This window comes from Pelodiscus sinensis, chromosome 17, assembly GCF_052426305.1.
Source record: "Pelodiscus sinensis isolate ZL-2025 chromosome 17, ASM5242630v1, whole genome shotgun sequence".
Lineage (NCBI taxonomy): Eukaryota > Metazoa > Chordata > Testudines > Trionychidae > Pelodiscus > Pelodiscus sinensis.
Window position 1 is genome coordinate 14537722 of NC_143068.1, and position 24673 is coordinate 14562394.

At 43.5% G+C, this 24673-nt stretch overlaps 1 protein-coding gene across 2 annotated transcripts in view; it reads left to right on the forward strand.

Annotated features, from left to right (window-relative positions):
• Positions 1–3083: 3083 nt before the first annotated feature.
• The window catches only part of PRELID3B (PRELI domain containing 3B), a 30366-nt gene continuing 8776 nt past the window's right edge, over positions 3084–24673 (forward strand). Inside the window, exons 1-6 of one of the 2 annotated variants that reach the window (XR_016347028.1) lie at positions 3084–3375; positions 4511–4679; positions 7366–7455; positions 8228–8298; positions 12338–12440; positions 17350–17471. Coding sequence is in view for 1 of the 2 variants with exons in the window: in XM_089769660.1 (XP_089625786.1) it covers positions 3344–3375; positions 4511–4679; positions 7366–7455; positions 8228–8298; positions 12338–12440; positions 17350–17469 (585 nt within the window). In the remaining variant the exon portion in view is untranslated. The remainder of the gene's footprint in view (positions 3376–4510; positions 4680–7365; positions 7456–8227; positions 8299–12337; positions 12441–17349; positions 17472–24673) is intronic. The other variant, XM_089769660.1, reaches the window with a different exon arrangement.

The following is a 24673-nucleotide window of genomic DNA, read 5'->3' on the forward strand; positions in this document are numbered from 1 at the left end:
AATAAGCGTACTTTCTATACCAATATCTAAATCGTTGATGAAGATATTGAACAGAGCTGGTCCCAAAACAGACTCCTGGGGAACCGCACTTGTTATGCCTTTCCAGCAGGATTGTGAACTATTAATAACTACTCTCTGAGTACGGTTATCCAGCCAGTTATGCACCCACCTTATAGTAGCCCCACCTAAATTGTATTTACCTAGTTTTTTTTATAAGAATATCATGTGAGACCGTATCAAATGCCTTACTAAAGTCTAGGTATACCACATCCACCGCTTCTCCCTTATCCACAAGACTCGTTATCCTATCAAAGAAAGCTATCAGATTGGTTTGACATGATTTGTTCTTTACAAATCCATGCTGACTGTTCCCTATCACCTTGCCACTTTCCAAGTGTTTACAGATGATTTCCTTAATTACTTGCTCCATTATTTTCCCTGGCACAGAAGTTAAACTAACTGGTCTATAGTTTCCTGGGTTGTTCTTATTTCCCTTTTTATAGATGGGCACTACATTTGCCCTTTTCCAGTCCTCTGGAATCTCTCCTGTCTCCCATGATTTTCCAAAGATGATAGCTAGAGGCTCAGATACCTCCTCTATCAGCTCCTTGAGTATTCTAGGATGCATTTCATCAGGCCCTGGTGACTTGCAGGCATCTAACTTTTCTTGGTGATTTTTAACTTGTTCTTTTTTTATTTTACCTTCTAAAATTACCCCCTTTCCACTAGCATTCACTATGTTAGGCATTCCTACAGACTTCTCGGTAAAGACCGAAACAAAGAAGTCACTGAGCATCTCTGCCATTTCCAAGTTTCCTGTTACTGATTCTCCCTCTTCACTGAGCAGTGGGCCTACCCTCTCCTTGGTCCTCCTCTTGCTTCTAATGTATTTATAAAATGTCTTCTTGTTTCCCTTTATTCCAGTAGCTAGTTTGAGCTCATTCTGTGCCTTTGCCTTTCTAATCTTGCCCCTGCATTCCTGTGCTGTTTGCCTATATTCATCCTTTGTCCTAATTTCCATTTTTTATATGACTCCTTTTTTATTTTTAGATCATTCAAGATCTCGTGGTTAAGCCAAGGTGGTCTTTTGCCATATTTTCTATCTTTCCGACACATCGGAATAGCTTGCTTTTGGGCCCTTAACAATGTCCCTTTGAAAAACTGCCAACTCTCTTCAGTTGTTTTTCTTCTCAGTCTCGATTCCCATGGGGCCTTACTTATCAGCTCTCTGAGCTTACGAAAATCTGCCTTCCCGAAATCCATTGTCTCTATTTTGCTGTTCTCCCTTTTACCTTTCCTTAGAATTGTGAACTCTATGATTTCATGATCACTTTCACCCAACCTGCCTTCCACTTTCAAACTCTCAACCAGTTCCTCCCTATTTGTTAAGATCAAATCTAGAACAGCTTTCTCCCTGGTAGCTTTTTCAACCTTCTGAAATAAAAAGTTGTCTCAATGCAGTCCAAGAACTTATTGGATAGTCTGTGCCCCGCAGTGTTATTTTCCCAACATATATCTGGATAGTTGAAGTCCCCCATCACCACCAAATCTTGGGCTTTGGATGATTTTGTGAGTTGTTTAAAAAAAGCCTCATCCACTTCTTCCACCTGGGTAGGTGGCCTGTAGTAGACTCCTAGCATGACATCACCTTTGTTTTGAATCCCTCTTAGCCTAACCCGGAGACTCTCAACATTTCCATCTCCTATGCCCACCTCCATCTCATTCCAAGTGTGTTCATTTTTAATGTATAAGGCAACACCTCCTCCCTAGTTTCCCTGTCTATCCTTTCTGAGCAAGCTATACCCTTCTATACAAACATTCAAATCATGTGTATTATCCTACCAAGTTTCTGTGATGCCAACAATGTCATAATTGTACTTATTTATTAGCACTTCCAGTTCTTCCTTCTTCTTTTCCATACTTCTCGCATTTGTATATAGGTATCTAAGATCCTGATTTGATCTTGCCTCCCAGTTTTGCCCTGACCCTCCTTTCTCTCTGCCATTGTAGCCCACACTCCCTCCCATTTCCGACCCATCTCCCAGGTCTCCATGTTCTCCACTTACCTGTGGGCTTTGCTCATCTGTCCCCGTCGAACCTAGTTTAAAGCCCTCCTCACTAGGTTAGCCATTCTGTGTCCAAATAGGGTCTTCCCCCTCCTCGAAAGGTGGACGCCATCCCTGCTTAGCAGTTCTTCCTGGAACAGCACCCCATGGTTGAGGAACTAATGGAGGATTTCCCTCCCAGTTTATAAAGAAGCTGAATAATAAACTCTTCTGTTTCCAAGCAAGCAAAGTCATTCTCGCTCTGGAATATTGATTATTTAAGGTACAGTGCTTTTTTTTTTTAATGTCCGAATTAGGATATGGTTCATAAGAATGAATAGGAGTGGGAAGAATTAGACACCAAGAAGGAAAAAAAACCAGCCAGAGCTTCTAAAAGGAGAAAACAATAGTGTAAGCTTTAAGGCTGCCTTTTCAGAGGTGGGGGGACAACAGCTCTACCAGTAAGTGTAATATTTAAATACATAAAGCAGGTGCTGCCACTATTTCCTTTTGTCTGTTTCCTTTTTGTATACACTTTTTCATATTTTTTTCTTTCATTTGATGCTGCTATAGCAGCTTGGAGAGCACCAGCAACTTGACGTTTGAAAGGTACAGTGCAGACGGTTGATTTTATAGGAAGAAGTGGGTTGTGCCCAGGAAAGCTCATGATACCATCTACATTTTATTTATTTATTAGTTTCTAAGGTGCGGCAAGAGTCGCTGTTGTTTTTCCAGTTACAGACTAACCCTCTGAACCTCCTCCACCGGAGTTGTTCCCGCTCTTCCCCATCCCCCTGTGCATGGTTGAGGCACTTGTCTTTTCCCTTCCGCCCCTTCAGCACCCCAGCTAGTTGCAGCCCAGCGTGGGAACTAGCGCGCCTCTGTACAAAGCCGCACATGCGCCCTTGATACCCACGCGCTCCTGGGAGAGGGACGAGTCGGCCGGGGGAAGGGGGGGGGAAAAACAACCATCGGGCACGCATGCGTTCTGAGTGCAATCCTGTCACGAGACAGCCTGCGCGCGCGGCTGTGGTGTGGTGGGGGAGAACCAAGCCCAGCACGTGGCTAGCGGCGTGTCCTTCTGACTAGCGGCGCTTCCCTTCTGAGGTCACGCTGACGCAAGAGCGCAGGATTGGAGACGGGAGACTCTTCCCCCGCCACCACCTCCCAGGGCCTAACGCCCCTCCCCTCACGGCGCAAGGGCTGCCGCCGGCTTCCTTCCCTTCGCTGGGAACGGCGCCGCGTGAGGCGGAGAGGAGCCGCTGCGGCACCGCCCGCCCTGGGCCGGGCCCGTCACCATGAAGATCTGGACCTCGGAGCATGTCTTCGAGTAAGGGCTGCGCGAGGGCTGCGCGACGGCCGCGGGGTGGGGGGTGAGCGACCCCGGCGGGCCTGTGCCCGCGTGAGGAGACGGCTGCCCCTCCCCCTCGGTGCGGGGAGCGAACCGCGGCCCGGAGAGACCCAGCAGCCTGTGGCGAGGACCGGCGGCTCGGCTCTTGTCAAGGGCCCCGTAGCTAAGTGAGGCTGGAGCGCCAGGCCCCGAGGGAGGACGCGCCCTTGAGCAGCGCCGTGGCCGGGCAAGTGCCGCCCGGCGGAGAAAGCGGGGGGGCGGGTCTCGGAAGAAGGAAGCGACGAGCCTCGAGTCCGAAAGCTTGTGCTCTCCTCAGTCCGATGACAGCGCTCGCCTGGCCGGCTCTGTCCGCAGCCTGGCTGCCCCCGGGGCTAGTGCAGTCCTAACGCATATGTGATCTAGGCAAAGCTCCTTTAAACTTGCTCTGCAGTTTAGGGTCGGCAAGGGAATTGTCGTGATCTTACATAGTGGTTAATTCAGGGTGGGTCTGAGTGTTGGCAGTAGAGCCAATAAAGAAGACATCTGCAAGACTGGTATTTCCCAAAGAATTGTTTGGTTTGTTTACATCAGGGGTGTGGAACATCAGGCCCCAGCTTGCCCTGAACCCGGCCCCCAAGCGTCAGCTCCCCCCCCTCAGCTTGTCTGGATCCGTCCCCTCTTCTTCCTCCCCCCCCCAGCTTGCACGGCTCAGGCCCCCTCCCCCCCACCAGCCTCCTCCCACTGCCCACCTTGGGGTTGGAGCACACAAAATATACCAGGTTGTGTCTCCCCCTCCCCCCCCCAGGCTCTGGTGTATAAGGGCAATGTGGGGAGTGACTTTCTTCTCAGTCTGGAACCACATCTGTGAAGGTTTTGGTTGAGTTTTAGTGGAGGTTTTCTTATTTGTGTGTGCCCCCCCAACTGATTTATTTTCCTGTGAATCGGTGGGCCCTGAACCCAAAAACGTTCCCCACCCCCAAAAACGTTCCCCACCCCTGGTTTATGTGGTGTTTCAATTGAATGTTTTATATATCTATTTTTAAAAATGAACTGTTAACTGCATCTTTTCTTCATGTAATAGAAGATGAGACAAGCTAATATATGCAATTTGATTATTTTTATTTATTTTTGTCAGTCACCCCTGGGAAACTGTAACAACAGCTGCTATGCAGAAATACCCAAATCCCATGAATCCTAGTGTGGTTGGAGTTGATGTACTAGACAGACATGTAGACCCCAGTGGAAAGCTGCATAGCCATAGACTGCTCAGTACAGAATGGGGGATTCCATCTATCGTAAAATCAGTAAGTATATTATTACAGGACTTGAGAGAGAAATGGCTCCCGAGTTATCTCATTTTTATAAATAATCCAAACAGTACAGGCAGTCCCCGGGTTATGTACAAGATAGGGACTGTAGGTTTGTTCTTAAGTTGAATTTGTTTGTAAGTCGTAACTGGCATCCAGATTCAGCTGCTGCTGAAACTGATCAGCGGCTGATTCCAGGACGCCCGATTCCAGGACGCCCAAGGCAGAGTTGCTCTGCCCCGGGCTTCCTGGAATAAGCCGCTGATCAGTTTCAACAGCGGCTGACTTGGGGACGCCTGGGGCAGAGCAGCTGGGGTGCTGCCGGGTTCGTTCAGTAGCGCCAAGGAGCGGTGCTGCGGGACCAACCCGTCAGCGCCCAAGCTGTTCTACCCCAGGCGTCATTGGCAAGAAAAGCCTGGTCTGCTCGGGGGGGGGGGGCGCACTAGCTGCCTTCCCCCCCCCCCAGCAGACCAGGGAGACGCAGGTGGCGGGACCACCGAGACGCACCGCGGTCCCGCCCGCATCCTCCACAGCTTTGCTCCGCGTCCCCCTCGTCTGCTGGGGGGGGGGGGCTTTTCTCGCCCCGGAGGACGCGGGCGGCGGGACCGCGGCGCATCTGGGCGTCCCACCACTCGCGTCCTCTGGGGTGAGAAAAGCCACGTTGGTAACATAAGTCGGATCCGCGTAACTCGGGTACTGCCTGTATATGATTTACAGTCCAGCTCTTCTTGGGACAAGACAGGGTCTGGAGGATTGTGTGTGTCACCATCCCGCCTTCAAAATTATTTGCCTCCTTGTGGCACTAGGAGAGGGCAGTAACTTTACCCACCCTAAAGCACAGAAACTGTTCTTGTCTAGTTCCTGCTAGGGATGTAAAATCCCAGTTGAAAAGTTAACCTTTTAAATAGAATGTTAAACATTCTGGTTAACCAGGATCCCATAGGCAGGGGGAAGGGGAGTCTGCTCCAGCCTATCTGGTAATGGATGATGCTTGCAGGATTACTAGTTAACATCCCTAGTTCTTTATGTAGGCAAGTGGGGGTAAAGCCCAGTATGGTCTTTCATGTATTTTCTTGCAGCAGCAACTCTTGTACATTATTGCTAGGTTACTTAAAAAGCAGCTGCCGTAATCTGATTAACTGCTGTTCTTTTAAGGTTTCTTATTCCTTAAAATGGCAAGTTTCTATTGAATTGACCGATACACTGATGTTCTTGTACTGAGCTTTGACCATTGAAAAATCAATTTCATAGTAATACTTTGGTGCTTGACAGGTCCTCATGATCAGAGTTGCTTTATTAGCATGGAGGAAGAGCCATGCTTCATTATTTATTATTGGTATTAAATACCCCATAGAGGTCCTAATAAAGATTGGTTTCTATTATTGTAAGGCAGTTTACATATACATTGTGGCTTCATCTAGATTGGCATGATTTTCCAGAAATGCTTTTAACGGAAAAGTTTTCCGTTAAAAGCATTTTCGGAACAGAGCATCTAGATTGGCACGGACGCTTTTCTGCAAAATCTAGACTCCCTTTTCCGCAAAAAAGCCCCGATCGCCATTTTCGCGATCGGGGCTTTTTTGTGGAAAACATTTTTTGCGCAAAAGCGACTTTTGCCTGAACGGGAGCAGCATAGTATTTCCACAAGAAGCACTGATTTCTTACAGTAGGAAGTCAGTGCTTTTGCGGAAATACAAGCAGCCAGTGTAGACAGCTGGCAAGTTTTTCCGGAAAAGTGGCTGATTTTCTGGAAAAACTGGCCAGTCTAGACACAGCCTGTGAGAAACAGTTCCTGCCCTGAATTGATTCTGACAAAACTGACAAAGGTGGGAGTAAAGAGGAAGTAATATTTCCTTTAAGTAGCTAGTACTCCAACTCTATGTTCTGGAAGAATAAAGTTGGGCTTGAGAAACCATGCCACTTATGTCTCATCTAGGGTACGTCTAGACTACATGCTTCTGGCGACAGAGGCATGTAGATTAGGCTACCTGACGTAGTAAAATGAAGCGGCGATTTAAATAATCGCCGCTTCATTTAAATTTACATGGCTGCCGCACTGAGCCGACAAACAGCTGATCATTTGTTTGTCGGCTCAGCGCGATAGTCTGGACGCGTGGGTGTCGACATCAAAGGTGTTTGTCCTCCTGGGATGAGGTTTACCTGAGTGGTCGACAAATACCTTTGATGTCGACACCCGCGCGTCCAGACTGATCAGCTGTTTGTCGGCTCAGCGCGGCAGCCATGTAAATTTAAATGAAGCGGAGATTATTTAAATCGCCGCTTCATTTTACTATGTCAGGTAGTCTAATCTACATGCCTCTGTCGCCAGAGGCATGTAGTCTAGACATACCCCTAGATGAGAGAATAGCATTCTTCTATTTTGTTGTTGTTACTAATTGTTACTTTTAAATAAAAAACATATTATCCTTAAGTAGCAAATATAGAAATTTCTAGGAGATGATGTCCTTTTAAAGAAATTGAATTAAATTCAACCTATTGTTTTAAGCAGAAAATTAATACATACTCATTTTAGACTAGCTGCATTTCTTACTCTCTGTTCAGTATAGTAATGTTTATTTGGAATATTTCATAGTGTGTTGAAATGAAAGAAAAAATAAATAAACTTTTCAGAATAATTATTGCAGTATGTTTGCATGTATAAGCTTGACTGTCTTGCTTGTAGCTCATCGGTGCTTGCAGAACAAAGACATATGTTCAGGAACACTCTGTAGTTGACCCTGTGAAAAAAACAATGGAACTTAAGTCAAGTAATGTAAGTGTTCTAATTTCTCTTATCAGTAATGTTGAAAATAGCATACCTCCTATTCTTAATCTCCCTTAAACCCTTGTAGCAAAGGAACTTTTTTGCCAGCTTTGTTGTGAAACACTTGCACTAGAAATGATTAGCAGTTAATAAATACAAATCATTCTGCTTTGTTTCAAGAATTCTTTTTGTAGTGTTGCTGCTACTTTATTATGTAGTACTTTGCTCAGTACTGTATTTCATTTATGCACGGCCATTGTTAAAATTATTTCGTGATGTTGACAGTCTGTTAAAAGACATAAGAAGAAAAAGTTTAGCAAGCTTGAACTTTAGGATTTATTTCTTTTGTGTATGTTTATACCAGTTCTGTGACATATTTCCTCTGTAATTTTAGAATTATTTTAGCACGTGCATAGTCATCTAGCCAAGCAATGGCATCTTCATTGATGTGATGCAATTCTATACCACTGCTGAACCTAGTCAGCATATATTAATGTACAGTGTACATCATCATACATGTTGTCCTGAAGATGCGCAAAGGGCTATCACGAAAGCCCCAGTGATACTGGTTGGCTACACAGAGACCTTGCTGGGTCTGAAACCTGTTCCAACAGGGACTGCTGACAATGGGGCAGATCAAAACCTCACATTAGAATGTCACATTGAATTGATGGTGTTTAAAATCAGATATTTTAGTATTAAGTTGCTCTGGTTGTATTTATTTCATCATCTTAATGATTTTTTTATATATGTGCTAATGATAACTCTTATTCTTCCATAGATTTCATTTACAAATCTGGTGTCAGTAGATGAAAGGCTTATTTATAAACCACATCCTCAAGAGCCAGAAAAGTAAGCACATTTATATTTGTCTTCAAACTTGCAATTAAGTATGGTTTCTGTGTTTTTCTTAAATTTCCCTTATGTATTTTGGAGGGAAACAGGTTTGATATACAAGTTGTAAAATTTATTTCAGAAGAGTTAAAATACATTTATGTTCTCCTTAATGGCATTGTTTTTTGAAAATCCCCACTCTGCGATTACATGCCCTTCCTGCCCAGGGATTGAGGTCAGCTGGGGAGGCTTTGCTTCGGGTTCCCCCACTTGTGGAGATAAGATTAACATCTATGCGGAACAGGGCATTCTCAGCTTTTGCTCCCAGGCTGTAGAATTCTCTTCCTCGGGATATTCGCATGGCGCCAACGCTAGCGTTGTTCCGATGTCAGGCTAAAGCCACCCTTTTTACTCATGCTTTTATTAATGTTTGAGAATGTATGTGTGTGTTCCTCCTCTCTATATGTTTTTAGCTGGTTTTGTCCCTCTGAGGTCTCATATTTTAAACTCTCATATTTTAAATTGTTATATATATTTGTATTTTTTTTGTTTGTTCTTGTAAGCCACCTTGAATATTTTAAATAGAAAGGCGGGGTAAAAATATTTCAATATAAATGACAGTGGAGTTCATTCCAAATCAGCTGTCCAGGGAGGGAGCATATGCTCCTCTGTCACTGCATTTTAAAATGAAGTGTGTAAAAATCCCTGGTCTCCGACTACATCTAATTTCCAGAGCCCTGTGTTTTGTTACAAATCTAAATTTAAACTATTTTAAAAGAGATGATGTGACGGACACCTCTCATCACAGAAAACATTTGAGAATACACTGGAAGACAAATGTATGTTTGTTGTTTGGACAAATGTATGTTGCTATGAGCCAAGTTGGAGACCTACAAAATGTAGGGTGTACTCTGATCAACACTCCTTTCATATTCCCAGAGCATTTGGGCAATGGGTTTCCTCAGTGGAGGTGATTTAGAAGTTGTAATTTTGTGGTAATGCATAAGCCAATTTGTCTATACAAGTATCTGGGAAGAAATAAATAAATAGGGTAGGATGGACTGGACTGGTGGCGGCTGTTTCCTCCTTTCCCCGCACTAAAACAGGATGTGAGGCTTGAAAAGCAGCACAATGGGGGCATGCAGGGGAAAAATGCAAGTGGCTGCCAGTGAGTTAGTGAGTGAGCCATGTCATGGCAGAGCGAAGGCAGAATAGGATGAGAACTACAGAAAGAGGAAAAAATGCTGAGTAAGTTGAAGACTGGGAGACAGAGGGAACACAGAGAGAGAAATATAAGAATAGCATATACAAGGCCAAAGAACCCAGTAAGAGTTCTGGGTCAGGCTGGAGCATAGGCCCTGGGACAGGCAGGAGCATACCAGGCCAACCTGAGTATACATCTACAGTTACAACAGGACTGGTAATGCTAGTATGAAGTAAAACTAAAAACCTCATATGAATTAAACTCACCCTATAGCTATGGTTTCTCTCCCATGGGGCAAGGCCTAGTTCTTCATTCTGGAGTGTTACCTTGTTCATGTTTCTCAGTGCCATTTCAGTTTTGGCCTGGCTTGCCCCTCTGTTGTCATGATGCCACTGCTGGGTGAGCGCAGGGCAGGCTTGCTCTCTGACCTCCCTTCTGTCCCCCCCCAAAGCAAGACCTATCTCTTTACTCATAGCAACATACATTTGTCCAAACAACATACATTTGTCTTCCAGTGTATTCTCAAATGTTTTCTGTGATAGTAAGTGGATAAAAATTAAATAACATAGAATTGCAGGAAAATAACATGAAAAGTTATTTACAAAAATAAATGTCATGGGGCTCTGCTCTTTCCTTCAGCCTGAGTGTACAAAACATGTTTGTATCTGGATTTCTTTTAGAACAGGGGTTGGCAACCTTTTCAAACCAAAGAACCAAACTACATCAAATTCAGAACAAGTGGTCAATAAAGATCTGTATAAGAATGCCCATTTGCATATCTAAAAATATACAACTCAATATTGATTGACATGATTATAAAACATTGTACGCAGGCTTTATTTAATGTGACATCTGCTGCTGCTGGGATGCAGTTTGTGGATACGGGAGTGCAGGAATCAGTGTTGGGGTGTAGAAAGAGCTCAGGGCAGGGAGTTGGGTTGTGTGGGAGGTGCAGGAGGCAGGGCAAGGTACTGGGGGTGTGAAATAGAATATGTGGAGGGCCCCGGGACCAGATTATCTTACCTGGCTAGGGCTGGGATGCTGCACGCAGGCAGCAGTAGCTGGACAAGGGGCCGGCCCAATATCACCGCAGCAGGATCATGGCCTCCCCTCCTACCTGTGCAACAGTGGGGCGGAGGAAGGGGTGCCACCAGCCCTTCCTGCAGCCAGATGGGGACTGGACTGCGGGGCCTGTTCCTGGATTGCATGCTGCAACCAGATTGGGACTGGACCCGATTGGGGCATTGTTGTCCATGCTGCATTTTAAATAAAGTAAAATATTATGTTCAACATAAAAGGTTTCATCTTTATTTATGGCAGGGTGAGTAACCTTTTTTAGGCAGGGGCCACTGACCCACAGAAAAATCAGTCTGGGACCACACAAGTGAGAAGTTTATATTTAAAAAAAAAAAAAAAAAAGCCACCTCCAAAAAACCCCAACCCTCATTCAGGTGGTCACCAACTGAAACATCACTCCCCTGGTGCTCCAGCCCCATGGTTTCAGGGGTGGAGGTCAGGGAGGACTGAGGTTCAAGGCCTCAGGTCAGATTAACTCTTCTGGAGTTTGAGGGTTAGTAGATTTTGTGGGCCCTGCCTACACTCTGAGGTAGGACCAAAAATGAGGGGTTCAGTGTGGGACAGGGCTGACAGTGAGTGGGAAAGGGATGGGAGTGTAGGAAGGGGTGAAAGTGTGAGGTCTAGGTAGGAGGTAGGGTGCAGGAGCATGCTGGTGGTAGGGTGTGGGGCCAACCGGGATAGTGCAGGAGCAGGATGGGTGTGCAGGATCTCAGTGGAGGTGGTACATGAGAGAGGTGTGGGGTGTCTACTGTGGGGGTCTGAGTGAGGCGGCTGAGAGTGGTGGGGTCTTGGCAGAGTGTTGAATGAGCGGGTAGGGGTTGTGGGGCTCTTAGCTTGGGGAGGGAGACCTACTTACTTGCTTTCACATTGCTTCCAGGCATGGCTTCCTGCTGCTCCCATTGGCCAGATTCCAGCCAATGGGAGCGTTAAGAAAAGCCTCCAGGAAGCGCATCCTTGTGCTGCTGTCCCCCCAGCCGGGGAAGAGGCAGTGGGTGGAGTCATTTCTGGCTCTGCTTCCCTGAAAGATGGAACCAGTGGCAAGACTTTCTTATCTTCCCCCCCCCGCCCTCGCACCCCCATCTTGCAGGAAGCTGGCACTGGCATGCCAATTTTTCTGGGGGCCACAAGACTGGAGCACTAGCGTGAACTCTATGCTGCAGGAGGATCGAGGGGGTCTGAGCTTTAGCTGAGAGAGCCATATTTGGCTCAGGAGCCACAGGTTGCTGACCCCCCGTTTTAGAATAACTAAAGTATTAATTGTAGATCAGATTAGCTGCTCTTTTGGGGAGAGTTGTGTTTGTCTTTTTGTGGCTAGTAATATTCCACAGCCAGGATAGTTGCTGGAAATATGCCCTGGCAATGTCACAAAGGAAAAGGAGAGGTAACAAATATTCCTTGAATGTATTCCATCTGCAGGTCCATGCTGACCTTCCCTTTTACCATGGAGATTTAAAAGATTCAAGAAATAGTAAGGGACATTAGTTCTACACACACACAACTGTATCTTGTTTCTGGAATGCTGGAACAGAGAATCCTACATGCCCTCCATCACAGTAACGCAGTCAATTTCAAAACAATTAGCTATGGGAGGAATGCATATGTGCTTTTCTGTTCCAGCATTCCAGAAGCAAAATATTGAAACAATTTTTCCAGGTAGGTTGATTTGGGAAAACAGTATTTGGAGAGAGCTAAAAAAGCAATTTTCTTAAATAACATCTCTCCTAGTTTTTATAATGTGAAAAAATAAACAAAAATATATTTGTTTTTTTGCCTCAGAACCATTTTGACTCAAGAAGCAATAATCTCTGTAAAAGGTGTCAGTGTCAGCAGTTATCTAGAAGGATTAATGGAAAATACGATCTCTTCCAATGCAAATAAAGTAAGTATGACTCCAACATATATTCTTTATGATTTCTGGCTTCTTGATTTGTGAGGTTGAAGAAGAAGCTACTTTTATTTTACATTGTTCATATTACATTTGGTTTACTTTTGACAAGATCTGGCAGGGCTTTTCAAAAGGGATTGTAGTGTGACTCACTTTTTAAAATACAAATCCTGTACTAGGCATTTCCATTCTCAACCTCCCAATTTTGATTCTGCACCTTCCCTAGCGTAACAGTTGCACTTTGTTAATATTGAATGAAAAGAGGTATGTTTGATGGGTGTGGCTATGTGATCACATTTCTTTGAGAAGCTTTTCAGTTTTTTCCCCTTACTAACTGTATATTTATTAGTATCAAATATCCCCTTGTTGCCTGGGCTAGCATCTCCAAATCACTTTGAGCTTTGGTTCTGTTCTATATATTTACTATTATTCCAGTTCAAGTACCATCCAAAATGTTATACCAAAGGAAATATCCAGCCCAGGCAGCTATGAAGCAGATGCAAAAAGTTTTCTTTTTAGAGCATCTAGTCATCTAGAAAATCCAAATAGGTAGTGGACTGCACTACAGCAGTTGGGAAGCATAAGCTAGACTGAAGCAACTTTGTAGATCACAGTTTAAGCACCACTAAATTAAAAAAAAAATCTTCAAAAAAAAGCTGCACTTACTTGTTTGATACTTTGGTTGTTTGCTTTATTTGTTGAAGCAATGTATATTGGGTTTCATTTAATTTACATCTTCAGTTTCATATGAACTAAGTTCATTAACTTCAGTTTGCTAAAGCTTCTTTTTTTAGTTACATTCATGGTCTTTGTCATTTCTTTTGATATTGTCACGGAGTACAAGAACATAAGGACACTCAAGATGAAAAGGCAGTAAATATAAACCTAATTACAGAAAATACTACTTCACATATAATACTTCAATACAGGCAGTCCCTGGGTTACGTACAAGATAGGGACTGTAGGTTTGTTCTTAAATTGAATTTGTATGTAAGTCGGAACTGGTACATATTTTGGGGGGGGACGGGGAGCTGGAGTTAGGTGGAAAAGACCCTGATTCTCATACAACTTCCTTATTTTAAGAAAAACACATACTGTTTTGATATGAAGGTTTTTTTGGTTGATATTTTAATTAAAAATTGATCATAAGTTTCAGTGTTTCATGCTATATCCAAATCTTCCTTTTGGGGTTACCTGAAAGATTCCAGTTATTCATTTAATAGTCAGAATCTTTGTTTTTTAGAACTAAAAAAAGTTTATTCAATGCATATTACTGTTCCAAATAGAATTTGCTACAGATGGTTCAGTGAAATGGGTATTAAGTATAGTCAATAGTCATTGGAGAGCACAGTGAAATATTGATACAATCAAAGCTGTTGTTGTATTCTGCTGAGCAGAAAATGGAAATCCCTTCCTGTGAAGTGTGTGTGTGTGAATTTATCCACAGGATTAATTTTAAAGAAAAATTCTGTGTTGGGAACAGGAGTTTAGCCACAGGTGGGTCCTCATTGTCCACTCACCCACTTTGCAATCAGACCCATCCCCTCGGGGCTTACCCTGCTCCGCTCCAGCCAGGGTGTGGGGTTGGGGCTTATCCTCTCTTCCCTTCTGTCCTGCTCCTCCCCATTCTTGCCCACCCACACCACTGGGTAATTTTTCAGCTTCACCTCTGCCAGGCTGGAAGGGACTTGTTAATTTCATGTGATGCTAACAAGATACTTGCAGCTCTAGTGCTGAAGAGGGAAAGAGCTGTTGCTTCCAAGGTGGAGACTGTAACACAATGGGTCTCACTGCCTGCTGTTCCCTAGGAAATTAATTTTTCCACTCTGGGGTGCCCCCTTTTGGCTGGTGTCTTGTTCCCCCAGCAGACCCGTGTCCTCCGCGGCGAGAAAAGCCGCTCCGCGTCTCCCTGGTCTGCTGGGGGGGGCGCTAGCTCCGCGTCTCCCTGGTCTGTTGGGGGGAAGCGCCCCCCACGCCACCGGATGCAGCGACAGTGGGGGAGGCATCCCGCACTAGCTGCGCCACCCCCCCCGCCCCCATTTGTAACTAGGGATCCGACGTAAGTCGGATTGATGTAACCCGGGGACTGCCTGTTCAAAGATGCGCTGCGCATTATTTTAGATAAAGTAAACTATATCTACATCTTTTAAAATGGCGAATAAAAGACATAAACGACTTTGTGTGGGCCTCCTGCATGGAGATACATTTCAGCCATAGAATATAATCCATCATATTTACTGGTGTTAGAGATCAAAGACAAAACTAGATAATTTTATTGCCATTTATAACAATTATATCTATTGTCCTCATATTTTCTCTTCTGGTTTTAGAATAGTTTGTTTTAATTATGAATGTCTCTCAAATAATTTGAAATTAAATCTGTGAACAACTTGAAGTCAGTTTTTTCCCTTCCCTTCCCTCAAGAATATTTTAATTGTTTTTATTTGAATGTTGCCCCTTGCTCTCTTCCTGCAGTGTATTATTAATTCCAGTTTTTCTGTGGAAAAACACCCAAGCAACTTGAAGTCTCTCTCCTGTAGTGACACTTCGCAATAATCATTCAGTTATGATTAGAGCACAAATGTTTGTAAATCTCACATTTAACTGATTTAAAGACACTTGACTTTTTTGCAGGACCTATTTTTAATTATCATGAATTGTTCTTATGTTGTAAATTTGATCTGACAGCTTCCTTATGCATGTGTGCCGTTTTTGCATTATTCTGTCAGTTGTGTCAGATGAAGTTTTACTTATGGAGTAAGTTCTTATGGCTTCTTGCATTCCTATTTTTGCTAGAGCTTCTATAGCAAGGGATCTGGGTCTAACTGAAGGTGTGCTGATAAATTGCCTGCTTCTTAATAGGTTTTAATGTTTCATATTGGCAATGATCAGCAAGACTATGATCTGTAATAATAAAAGTCTCAGCTGCTTCCTTTTGTTCCTGGCACCTTCTATAAAAATTTCTCCATTTTCATACATAGTATTCTGTCCACTTGTGAAATGAGGATCAAAAGCTTCTTTCACTTTGATGTATTCTTTCTTTTTCTCATCAGTGAGGGATAGGGCTCACTGAATGTCATCAGCAGTGCCAGCCATGAGAAATTATCAAGACATTTATTTGGTATCCTTGTGCTTTCTCTGGGCAACAAGAAGCAATTTGGAATTGCTTAGATCTCTAAATCCAGTAAAGCCAACTGCTTCCTTTTTTTGCAGAACCACTGGCACTATGGCAGCTGCCTGGCAGGCGCAAGCCCATTAAATAGAAGCAGTTGAAAGGGCTCGCTGCTCCCAGCTCCACCGTTAACATGTTGCCTGGCAGCCTCGGAGAAGGTGCGAGTCCTTTAAATAGAAGTAGTTGAAAGGGCTTGTGCTTCCCCGTCTCCCAGGCAGTGCCTTAGGGGACGGAGCTGGGATCTCCTTTGCAGGCTGGATAAGAGCTAGGTGGGCCGGATCCAGCCAGCTGACAAGACTTTTCCCCAGCCCTGTCGTTCGGGGTGCTTGTGTCTAGTAATAGTGCAGTGCAATTATTCTTACATGGCAATTCGAAAGAACTGGCTCACCTAACTATTTTTTATTAAGAGGAGATGCAGTCTTTAACTAGTTTTGGCTGTCATTAGTATCAGCTGTTTGAGAATCCAGCAACAGTTAAGTGTCCAAAAGGAATGTGAGGTGTGAAGCTATAGCTTGTGTGTTATAAAATTGTGTGTGTTAAGCAAAGGTCACATAGTCTACCCTGTATACATTTTGTCAGGATATAATTATAGCAATATTTTTTTGCTGCCTAAGAAAATAACAGCAGAAATTATTTGAATTTCAGTCCAGAGTATAAATAGGAAAATATGTAATATCCACTGGATTCAAATAATATTAACGAGCTATGGTCTTTGATAACTTAGCTCTATGAGGATTTTAAAGGGAAGTCTGGGGTTTGAGAGAGAGATTTTCCAGTTTGCATGAATACAGGCAGTACCCGACTTACGCGGATCCTACTTATGTCGGATCCGCACTTACGAACGGGGCTTTCTTGCCCCGGAGCTCACAGGCAGCGGTCCCGCCACCTCAACCTCCGGGGTGAGAAAAGCTGCTCCCGGTGCCCCTGGTCTGCTGGGGACCATCTCCAGCAGTCCAGGGGCACCGGGAGCAAAGCCGCAGCAGTGGCGGGTTCCCGCGCTTCTGAGGCTTTGCTCTGGCGGGGCTTTGCCTCAGAGGCGCGGCACCCCGCTGCCGCTGCGGCTTTGCTCCCCGTGTCCCTGGTCTGCTGGGGGGAGGGGAGGGCGCAGCTAGTGTGGTTCTTCCCCCCCCCATCCCACCCCCCGCAGACCAGGCTTTTGTTGTGGACCCTGGGGCAGAGCAGCTGGGGCGCTGCCGGTTGGTCCCGCAGTGCCGCTCTGGGCACTACTGGACCAACCCGGCAGCACCCCAGCTGCTCTGCCCCAGGCGTCCTGATTCAGCCTCTGCTGGTCAGTTTCAGCAGCAGCTGAATCAGGACGCCTGGGGCAGAGCAGCTGGGGTGCTGCTGGGTTTGTCCAGTAGCGCCGAGGAGCGGCGCTAGTGGAGCAACCCAGCAGCACCCCAGCTGCTCTGCCCCAGGCATCCCCAAGTCAGCCGCTGCTGAAACTGACCAGCGCTGACTACAGGAATCCCGAGGCAGAGTTCAGCAGCGGCTGAATCTGGACGCCAGTTCCAACTTACATACAGATTCAACTTAAGAACAAACCTACAGTCCCTATCTTGTACGTAACCTGGGGACTGCCTGTAGTGGAGGTATAGCTGTGCTCACTCTTGCCTCCCTTATTTCAACCGTTTTTTTCTAGCTAGTCTTGAAGAAAATGATGCACTGTCTATTTATTTGCAAACCTTTTCTTCTTGAATATGTGAATACCTTTTTTGTTTTTAATTGCAGGGCCGAGAAGCATTGGAATGGGTAATCGGTAAATTGAATGCTGAAATTGAAGAGTTCACAGCTTCAGCAAGAGGAAGCATGAGGACATCTATGGCAGCAGCAGCATTTGTAGAGAAATAATAGTGAATACAACTATTTCAATTAATAGTTAGGTTTAAGCATTTGAAATAAGCAAACTAAAGCTTCTCTCCACGTTGAAATATATTTATTCTTATATTTGTTATTTAAAGGCATATTTGTATATTAGGTAGGTTTTTAATGAAAACTTGGAGAGAAGTTACAAAACCTTGTCATTGAGGGTTATGTGAGGGAGGGGGGGCTTCATGAATATGTTAGTTCTACTGGACTGAACATTTGTTGCAACTGAAATAACCTTCTGACTTTTTCAGAGCTAGTTCCTGTAGATAAAAACTATTTTATATAAGTTTTTATCCTAAGTATCATTGCAAATGTTGTGGGAAGTTGACATGTTAGTGAATCCTACTTGGGTAGAATTCAGTGCTTTGATTCATGGACTCTACCTCTTTTGGGACCAAGCTCAAAATTAAGCAAAATAGCTTGTTTCTAGTAAAGCTGGTGTTTTGTTTTGGGCAGATGAATGATATAACTAGTTTGAAATGGAAGGTTTATTACTTGAAGTCTGAAGTATAAACGAATGTTTGTATAACAATACTTTTTTTGATAAACTGCTGTTAAAAAGTTATTGGATTGATTTTAAAGTACTTTTAAAGGTCTCTATATCCATCAAACAGCAACTCACAATAAAAGTCAGTGTATAGTTTGGAATAGTGTACTCATCTGCTGAGGCCCAGTTTCTGTCATTAAATATGAAATCGGGTGTTGCAGGCCAATAAGTGAAGGAAGAATTTATCCATAAATTTTTTGTGTCCACCATTACAAAAATGAGAAAAACAAACTATATTTAGAAGGGTGCTGTAACCACATAATATGTGCATTTTAACATATTATGTAGGCCATTAAAGAGTCATAGAAAAACAGAAATTCAGAAGAAAATCTTTCTTGAAGTTGCTAGAACTTTTTAGAACTGTAGAAGTAAGACTGATATTTCCTTATGTTTTCAGGAGATGTTACATTGCTAAACATGTTTAAAATGTTGCCTGATCGTGCTTAAAAATGTTCATTTAGCATGCCATCACAGACTATTAAGTGTCCTTTAATTTAAACAAAGTTTTTGCATTTAATGTTGTGTGTAAAGCTTTGTGTGTCTCCTTTATATCTTATTGAAATGATTGTCTGCTTACAAACAAGGCTTTTAAACGAAAGACAGTAATTAAAATTTAGAAGAGAGTTTGATAATATTGTCTCTTGGTACTGGCCACAGATTCCTGGTACTAGCTCATTCTTGAGTTCCCACAGCTTATTGCTAAAGGTCAGATTTTTGCTATTTGTACTGATGGTTGAGTAACGTATTATTCTGCAGATAATTCCATTGGAATCCGGAAGTCTTCTAATAAAATAAGGCACCCTTCAATGTTGGGAGAGGGGGGGGGGGGGGGGAGTATAAAATGTAGCATTAAAGAAACTGCACTGATGCTTTACTGGTCATAAATCCTGGCTTCTGGTGCCATAAGGGTCCATTTGGCATTTTAGACCTAATTGTAATTTTTCAGAATATAGTATGTTGTCACCTGTTCAGTATTTTCTGTTATATGCCCTTTTTCTGTGCTACTAAATTGAGTAATGATTACTGTGTGTCAAAGTAATATAGTACTAGATCTTTTCTTAGTTTAATAGTGCTCACTATAGTGGGAACACAAACTTCCAATATGTTATGATTTTTTCACATAGAAGAAAGACTTGTGTGTGTGTGTGTAATGTAACAAGAAAATTTGTTTATTTAAAATGTAATTTTTTTCTACTTAAAACCTATGGAGTTTTAATTAGAGATTTGGTATATTTGTAAAAGCAATTGAAATCCATTAGGGTTTGTAGCTTTTTTACATGTGGAGATTGTTCGTACAACTGAAACTGTATTTCAGCTAAAAATGAGTAAATGTTGCTATGGGATAAACTTGATACAGTATGACTTACAGAAACGTTATCTCATGATAAAAGATGCAATGCTCAGATTAGTGATTAGAAACTTTCTATCTATGTACCTTTACTCTTAAATTTAGCTTAATTCTGAGCATAAGCTCAGCATAAATTTTCCTCATTTTGCTGCACTGAGGACAAACTAACTTGAACTGGCAATATTTAGTTTGCATTTAAAGAATTTTTATTTTTTCATATTTATTCAGGCTTTCATGCTCTTCCTGAACAAGTTAGTGCCTTTTGTGTGGGGGTTTTTTTTTATTTTAAATAAAGTTAGCTGACTGTTGGCTATGAGAAGTCAGTCATGTCATGAGATCTTATATGTCTTTTAGAGTAGGGCAATCAGTCTGAAAGCTACTGATAATCTTCTTCACTGTTAAGTACTGGAGGGGGAGCACTGAATGCAGGGGAAGATGCTCTGCTTTTCAGTTTATTAATTATATAGCATTCCCGAGATGTAGAGCCACACATAAGCTAAACATGAACAGTTCCTAGAACCTTTCTGTATGGCCTAGTATGCTTTTTCTGTAAAACCCACAGACATTAACTCGCAGCCCAATACAAAGCCCATGTACTATCTGATCACTTTTCTTGGGATTAACAAAGGGATCTGAAAGCCATAGGGACAGGGCAGCCCTTTTTGCTCTGAGCTTGTGGCCCCCAAGAGGAACTACTTTCCTGAAATTTCCCAAAGTGCTGTGCAACCGGGGTAACATTCTGCAAGTGTGATTATGGAGAGGCAACTCTGTGAACTATTGTTACCATAGTAACCTGTTTTTATAAACCTGCTGGCTTTTTCATGGTCACTGGCATAAACCCTTGGCTTATACAAAGCTGGCTGGTGCCCAGTTTCTTAGTTCATAACCAATCTAGGAACATGTTTTAACTATTAGGTTAGCCAGACTGTTGGAAATAGGTTTAGGTGAAGCCATTTTTAACTGCTTTGGAAGGTTGGCGCCTTCATGTGATGAGGCAATTCATGGAAGAGAGGGAGCAAGACTGGAGGTTTGTAGACTATTTTCACCATTTTCAGTGATTTGGCTGTGGCTCTAATGGCCCTGGTTCTCTCTTATGAAAGCTGTTTTTGTGTCTATAACAGTTTATCCAGTTAGTGGATGATTCCTTTTGCCTAGGAGAAGTACTGGATGTAAAGCCTCCACTGCAGCCCCCAATGTAGATGACAGCCAGGGCATCCTGTATCTAGCTGACGCACAACTATTTGAATAGCCTTTGGGGAGGTGCCAGCAGCAGTTTTTAATTTACAGCAACCCTGAATCTGTAGCCCTGAACCCCTACCTTTTATTACTGGCGCACAACTGACTTTCTTAAAGCCACTACGCTTGCTGTGAGCATAGTGAGGAAGATCTGGTCCAGAGTTTAAAATTGCTAATCTGAACCAGGATTTCAGGTATCCTTAAGGATCCATATTGTGCTAGCAATTTTTAAGCAGATCATTATTGATTTCAGTGGAAGTTCTGCTTAAAAGTTGCTGTATTATGGACTCAGTAGATTTTTAACGTATGAGTTGACATCATCAGGATTTTGTGGTTCAGTTTATTATCCTAGAAGATAATACTCCTAGTTTTGAGTAGAAGAAAGGTGATTTGGGACCTATCTACACTTTTACTAGGGAAAAATAATTCAATAGTGATATTGTGTGTATACAACAAACAACAAAAAATCACTTATTGCCTGCCAGACATCTCTATGCCTGCTGTTAGACTTTTTATAGAGAGGACCTCAAAAAAGCAGCCAGAAAGAAATTGAGGCCAGAGTTCACTGCACTTATTATTCATGTTCTTCGGTGTTGTGTGCTCCCTGCCTCTTTGCAAGTTCATATCCAAACTGAACATATTCTTATAGCTACTTTGTACTGGTCTTAGGGTCATATCTAAAGTAACTATCAGATTTTTCCTGTTCTGTTTCCATAGTGTACTCACTAGCATGTAAAAAGGATGGTACTGACGATTCCTACACACTAGAGTTCTAGTGGGTTCTTTAATGTGAATTGAAGCCCACGAGTGCTGCTAGAGTTATTTGAAATGTATATCTTAAATTAAATTTGGGAATATGATACGTTGATCAGTTTAATCTCAGGTCCTCCTGAAATTTATGATCTATGTTGTTATCCCCACTACTGTTATGCTCAACAGAATTTATAACCTGTTTAGTTAGTTTTAGTCCCCAAGAATACCTGTGACTGGTCATACTAGCTAATCAAGGAGATTGCCTTTTGAAATCATGCTCCTACTGTATGGCTGAAGGCTGTAATGTGTTTGAAAAACTAATAAAAGAACAAAATGGTATTTTTCTTTGTGCTTGGTGAGAGTTAATCTACTGGTGTTTGTGTTTGGGCTTCTTTGTGTATTTCAGTAAACAGCTTCTCTATGGGTGATGTTTACTTTCCTCCCACTGCATCATTTACATAGGTTTGGGGTGTGTAATGCAGGGCTCCAGTGATGTAGTTTGCTCCCCCTCAATTTTGGGGATCCACATTAGGGTGGATCTATCAAGCCCTCAGTCCCAGTTGTATCTTCCATGCTGGCCTGTCTTGCTCCCTTTCATGACATGCAGTAGCTGTCTGCAGACCCATACACTTGGGCTCTAAAATGGTCCAGAAAGCATTACTTCTGGTTGTTTTGACAGTGAATTAATATGTACTATACTTTTCAGAGTAGAAGTATCTTCACCATTAGAACAATTTTCATGCAGGATGAGTTATACCCCGCTGTGGAGGACAAATGAAAAGCTATGTGGCCTATAAAACTACGACAGTGCAACTTGCTGTGACAAAGTCCGTTCTATTGGTCAGAACAAATATTGAAATAAAACATATAGTTAGTTGGTTCATAGACACTGATGGAAATGAAACACTTGCAAAACTAATTCCTAGTTGACAGGGGAAATGTTATCCATTACTGATGAGGGGTATCTGCATCAGTTCAGCTGTCTACAGTTAAACTGCAAGTGTGGATCAGAATAAGCTATGTTCAGGCTATTTTGGAAAGTCTGCTCTGAGCACATTTCAACCACTGTTTCCTAAAACAGTGCTAAATAACTTTTACTGTGTAGCCTTGCCATTAAACAGCGTATAGCTCAACCCAGTCCTGAGAACAGTCTACTGTTTTGAGTCTAAATAAATAAGTGCATCCATTGCTGATGGGGTACCACATTCGGAGGAAAGACTGCTGCCAAAATCTAATAGCAGATTTATGATCATCTAGGAAGGCATGTAAGGCGATCTCATGTGGAAACTGACATTTCAGAGACCCTAAACTCTTCAGAGTTGGAAGATGCTCTTTCATTGAGAAGCTGTCTTTCCCCTCTCAAAGCACTTAAATCTTTTGGTGGATCTAATCCTAAATCCCTAACTGCCATTTTAGACACAGTCCAACATTTAGGTACCATTGAAATTCTCAAAAGCCCCACTGAGCTGCTGCCTAATCCTGAAGGTATCTAAATTCCCTAGCACTTGCTGTTTTTGCCAGTATATTTTCCTAGGAGCCTGTTTCTCTATGGGTGTGTGTGTGTATGTGAAGCTGCCCAGCAGTACAAGGACTTGCCCAGCAGTACAATGTCCTCGCTTCCCAGTGGCATGCTCACATGAAGCTTTTCTAGTGGGCACCAATTTGGTTCCTGTGCTCAGACCATACTGAATCTGCACAAAAGGCATCTTTGGGGCAATCAGCTTAGGAATTTTTAGGGGCTGTGGCTGGGTCCCAGAATACCCAAAATTTAATGGTTAGGGCCTAAGTTCCCTGTAAACTGCACAATTGTGTGACTGTGCAGCTAACTTCTGAGCTCTGCTCAGAAGTTCAAAGCTCCCACACAGGCAGGGAGCTCAGCTGACAGGTGAGATGGGGGAGGGTGCTTAAAGGGAGCTGCTCCATGTTTGAAACTAACCAGCTCCCAGAGCAGGTAAACAAGGGAGACAATAAGTGGCAGGGGGAAGAGGGAGGAGGAGAAAGGAAGGGAATGATTGGCTGAGGAGGAGTCAGAGGGGAGAGGAGTTTGGAGAGTCTCATCTGTGGGAGGAGAAAGGCAGGAATTCAACACTCTCAATCCTCCTGAGAATGGGGAGATAACGGGCTGATTGCATAGTGTAGGTGCTGGCATTGGGGTGAGGTGGAGGCTAGGGGGAGGGTTGGTTTTTTGCTGGGAGGTGTGGATAATTTGTTTGTGCTTTAGCTGGGAGTTAGGACAGGACAGACTGCTAGTGTGAGAAGCAGAATTTTATCCCAGCTCATATAGGGAGTTTGTTTGTTGCAGATATCAAACTCTGATCTTAATAATTTTTTTAAAATCCTGTGTTACTAATTAACAGGGCTTGACAATTAGTGTAATCTCCTCACCCATGGTGAGTAGATTACAAGCCTGCACAGCGCGGTCTGCGCATGTGTAGCGTGCCGAACCACACGGCTGGTGAGCGGGGCTCGCCGCCACTTGGCGAGCCCTGCTAATTAAAATATGGTATATGCGACTTCATATTAAATATAGTAAGCATTGCTCCTTTTTAACAATCCCTTGTTTTAATATATTTTCTTCCACACATATAGACTGCCTAAAATGTGTGTTTTGTATTGATGGTACACATCCACATACTACTTCAATATTGGTATTGCACATAAGAAATTTCAAGCCAGCCCAAAGAAAATGTTAGCGGAAATACTGGTTTGAAGCCCTAGGATTTCGCATACCCTATGTCAGTGTTGGACAGGAGGGGGCTAGTGGGCAGGATCAGGCTGGCCGGGCTGCTGAATCCATCCCGCAGCTGCCTTGCTGGCCCCCCTATTACAGAGCAGCTGCAGCCACTTAAACATCAGGCTACTAATTGCTCTGCATGCTGGGAAGGGAGGAGAAAGGTTCACATGCTGTCCCTGCCCCCTAGCAGAATCCCTAAGCTCCCTCTGGCTCGTTTCTGGCCAATAGGAGCTGAGAAATTTTGCTGACACCTAGCAATGAATGAAGCCTCTTCCCTCCCTGTCCTGGAGCAGAGCCATGTGGAGCAGTGTGTGACACACACTGAGGCAGGGAGCCTGCCTCAGGTTCCTGCGGAGCTGTTGGCTAGGAGCTGCATATGTAAGCATCTACCAGCCAGAGCCTGCCTCTGGCACCCCACCCCTTCTCTTCCCCGAAACTACCTGCCCCAGGCCACCGCCCAAATCCTCTGTATCCCCTCTCACCACCTTCTCCAGGACACAACTCCCTCCCAGACCTTACACCCCTCCCCCAGGCCAGAATCTTCTGCATCTCCTCTACCCTGCACCCC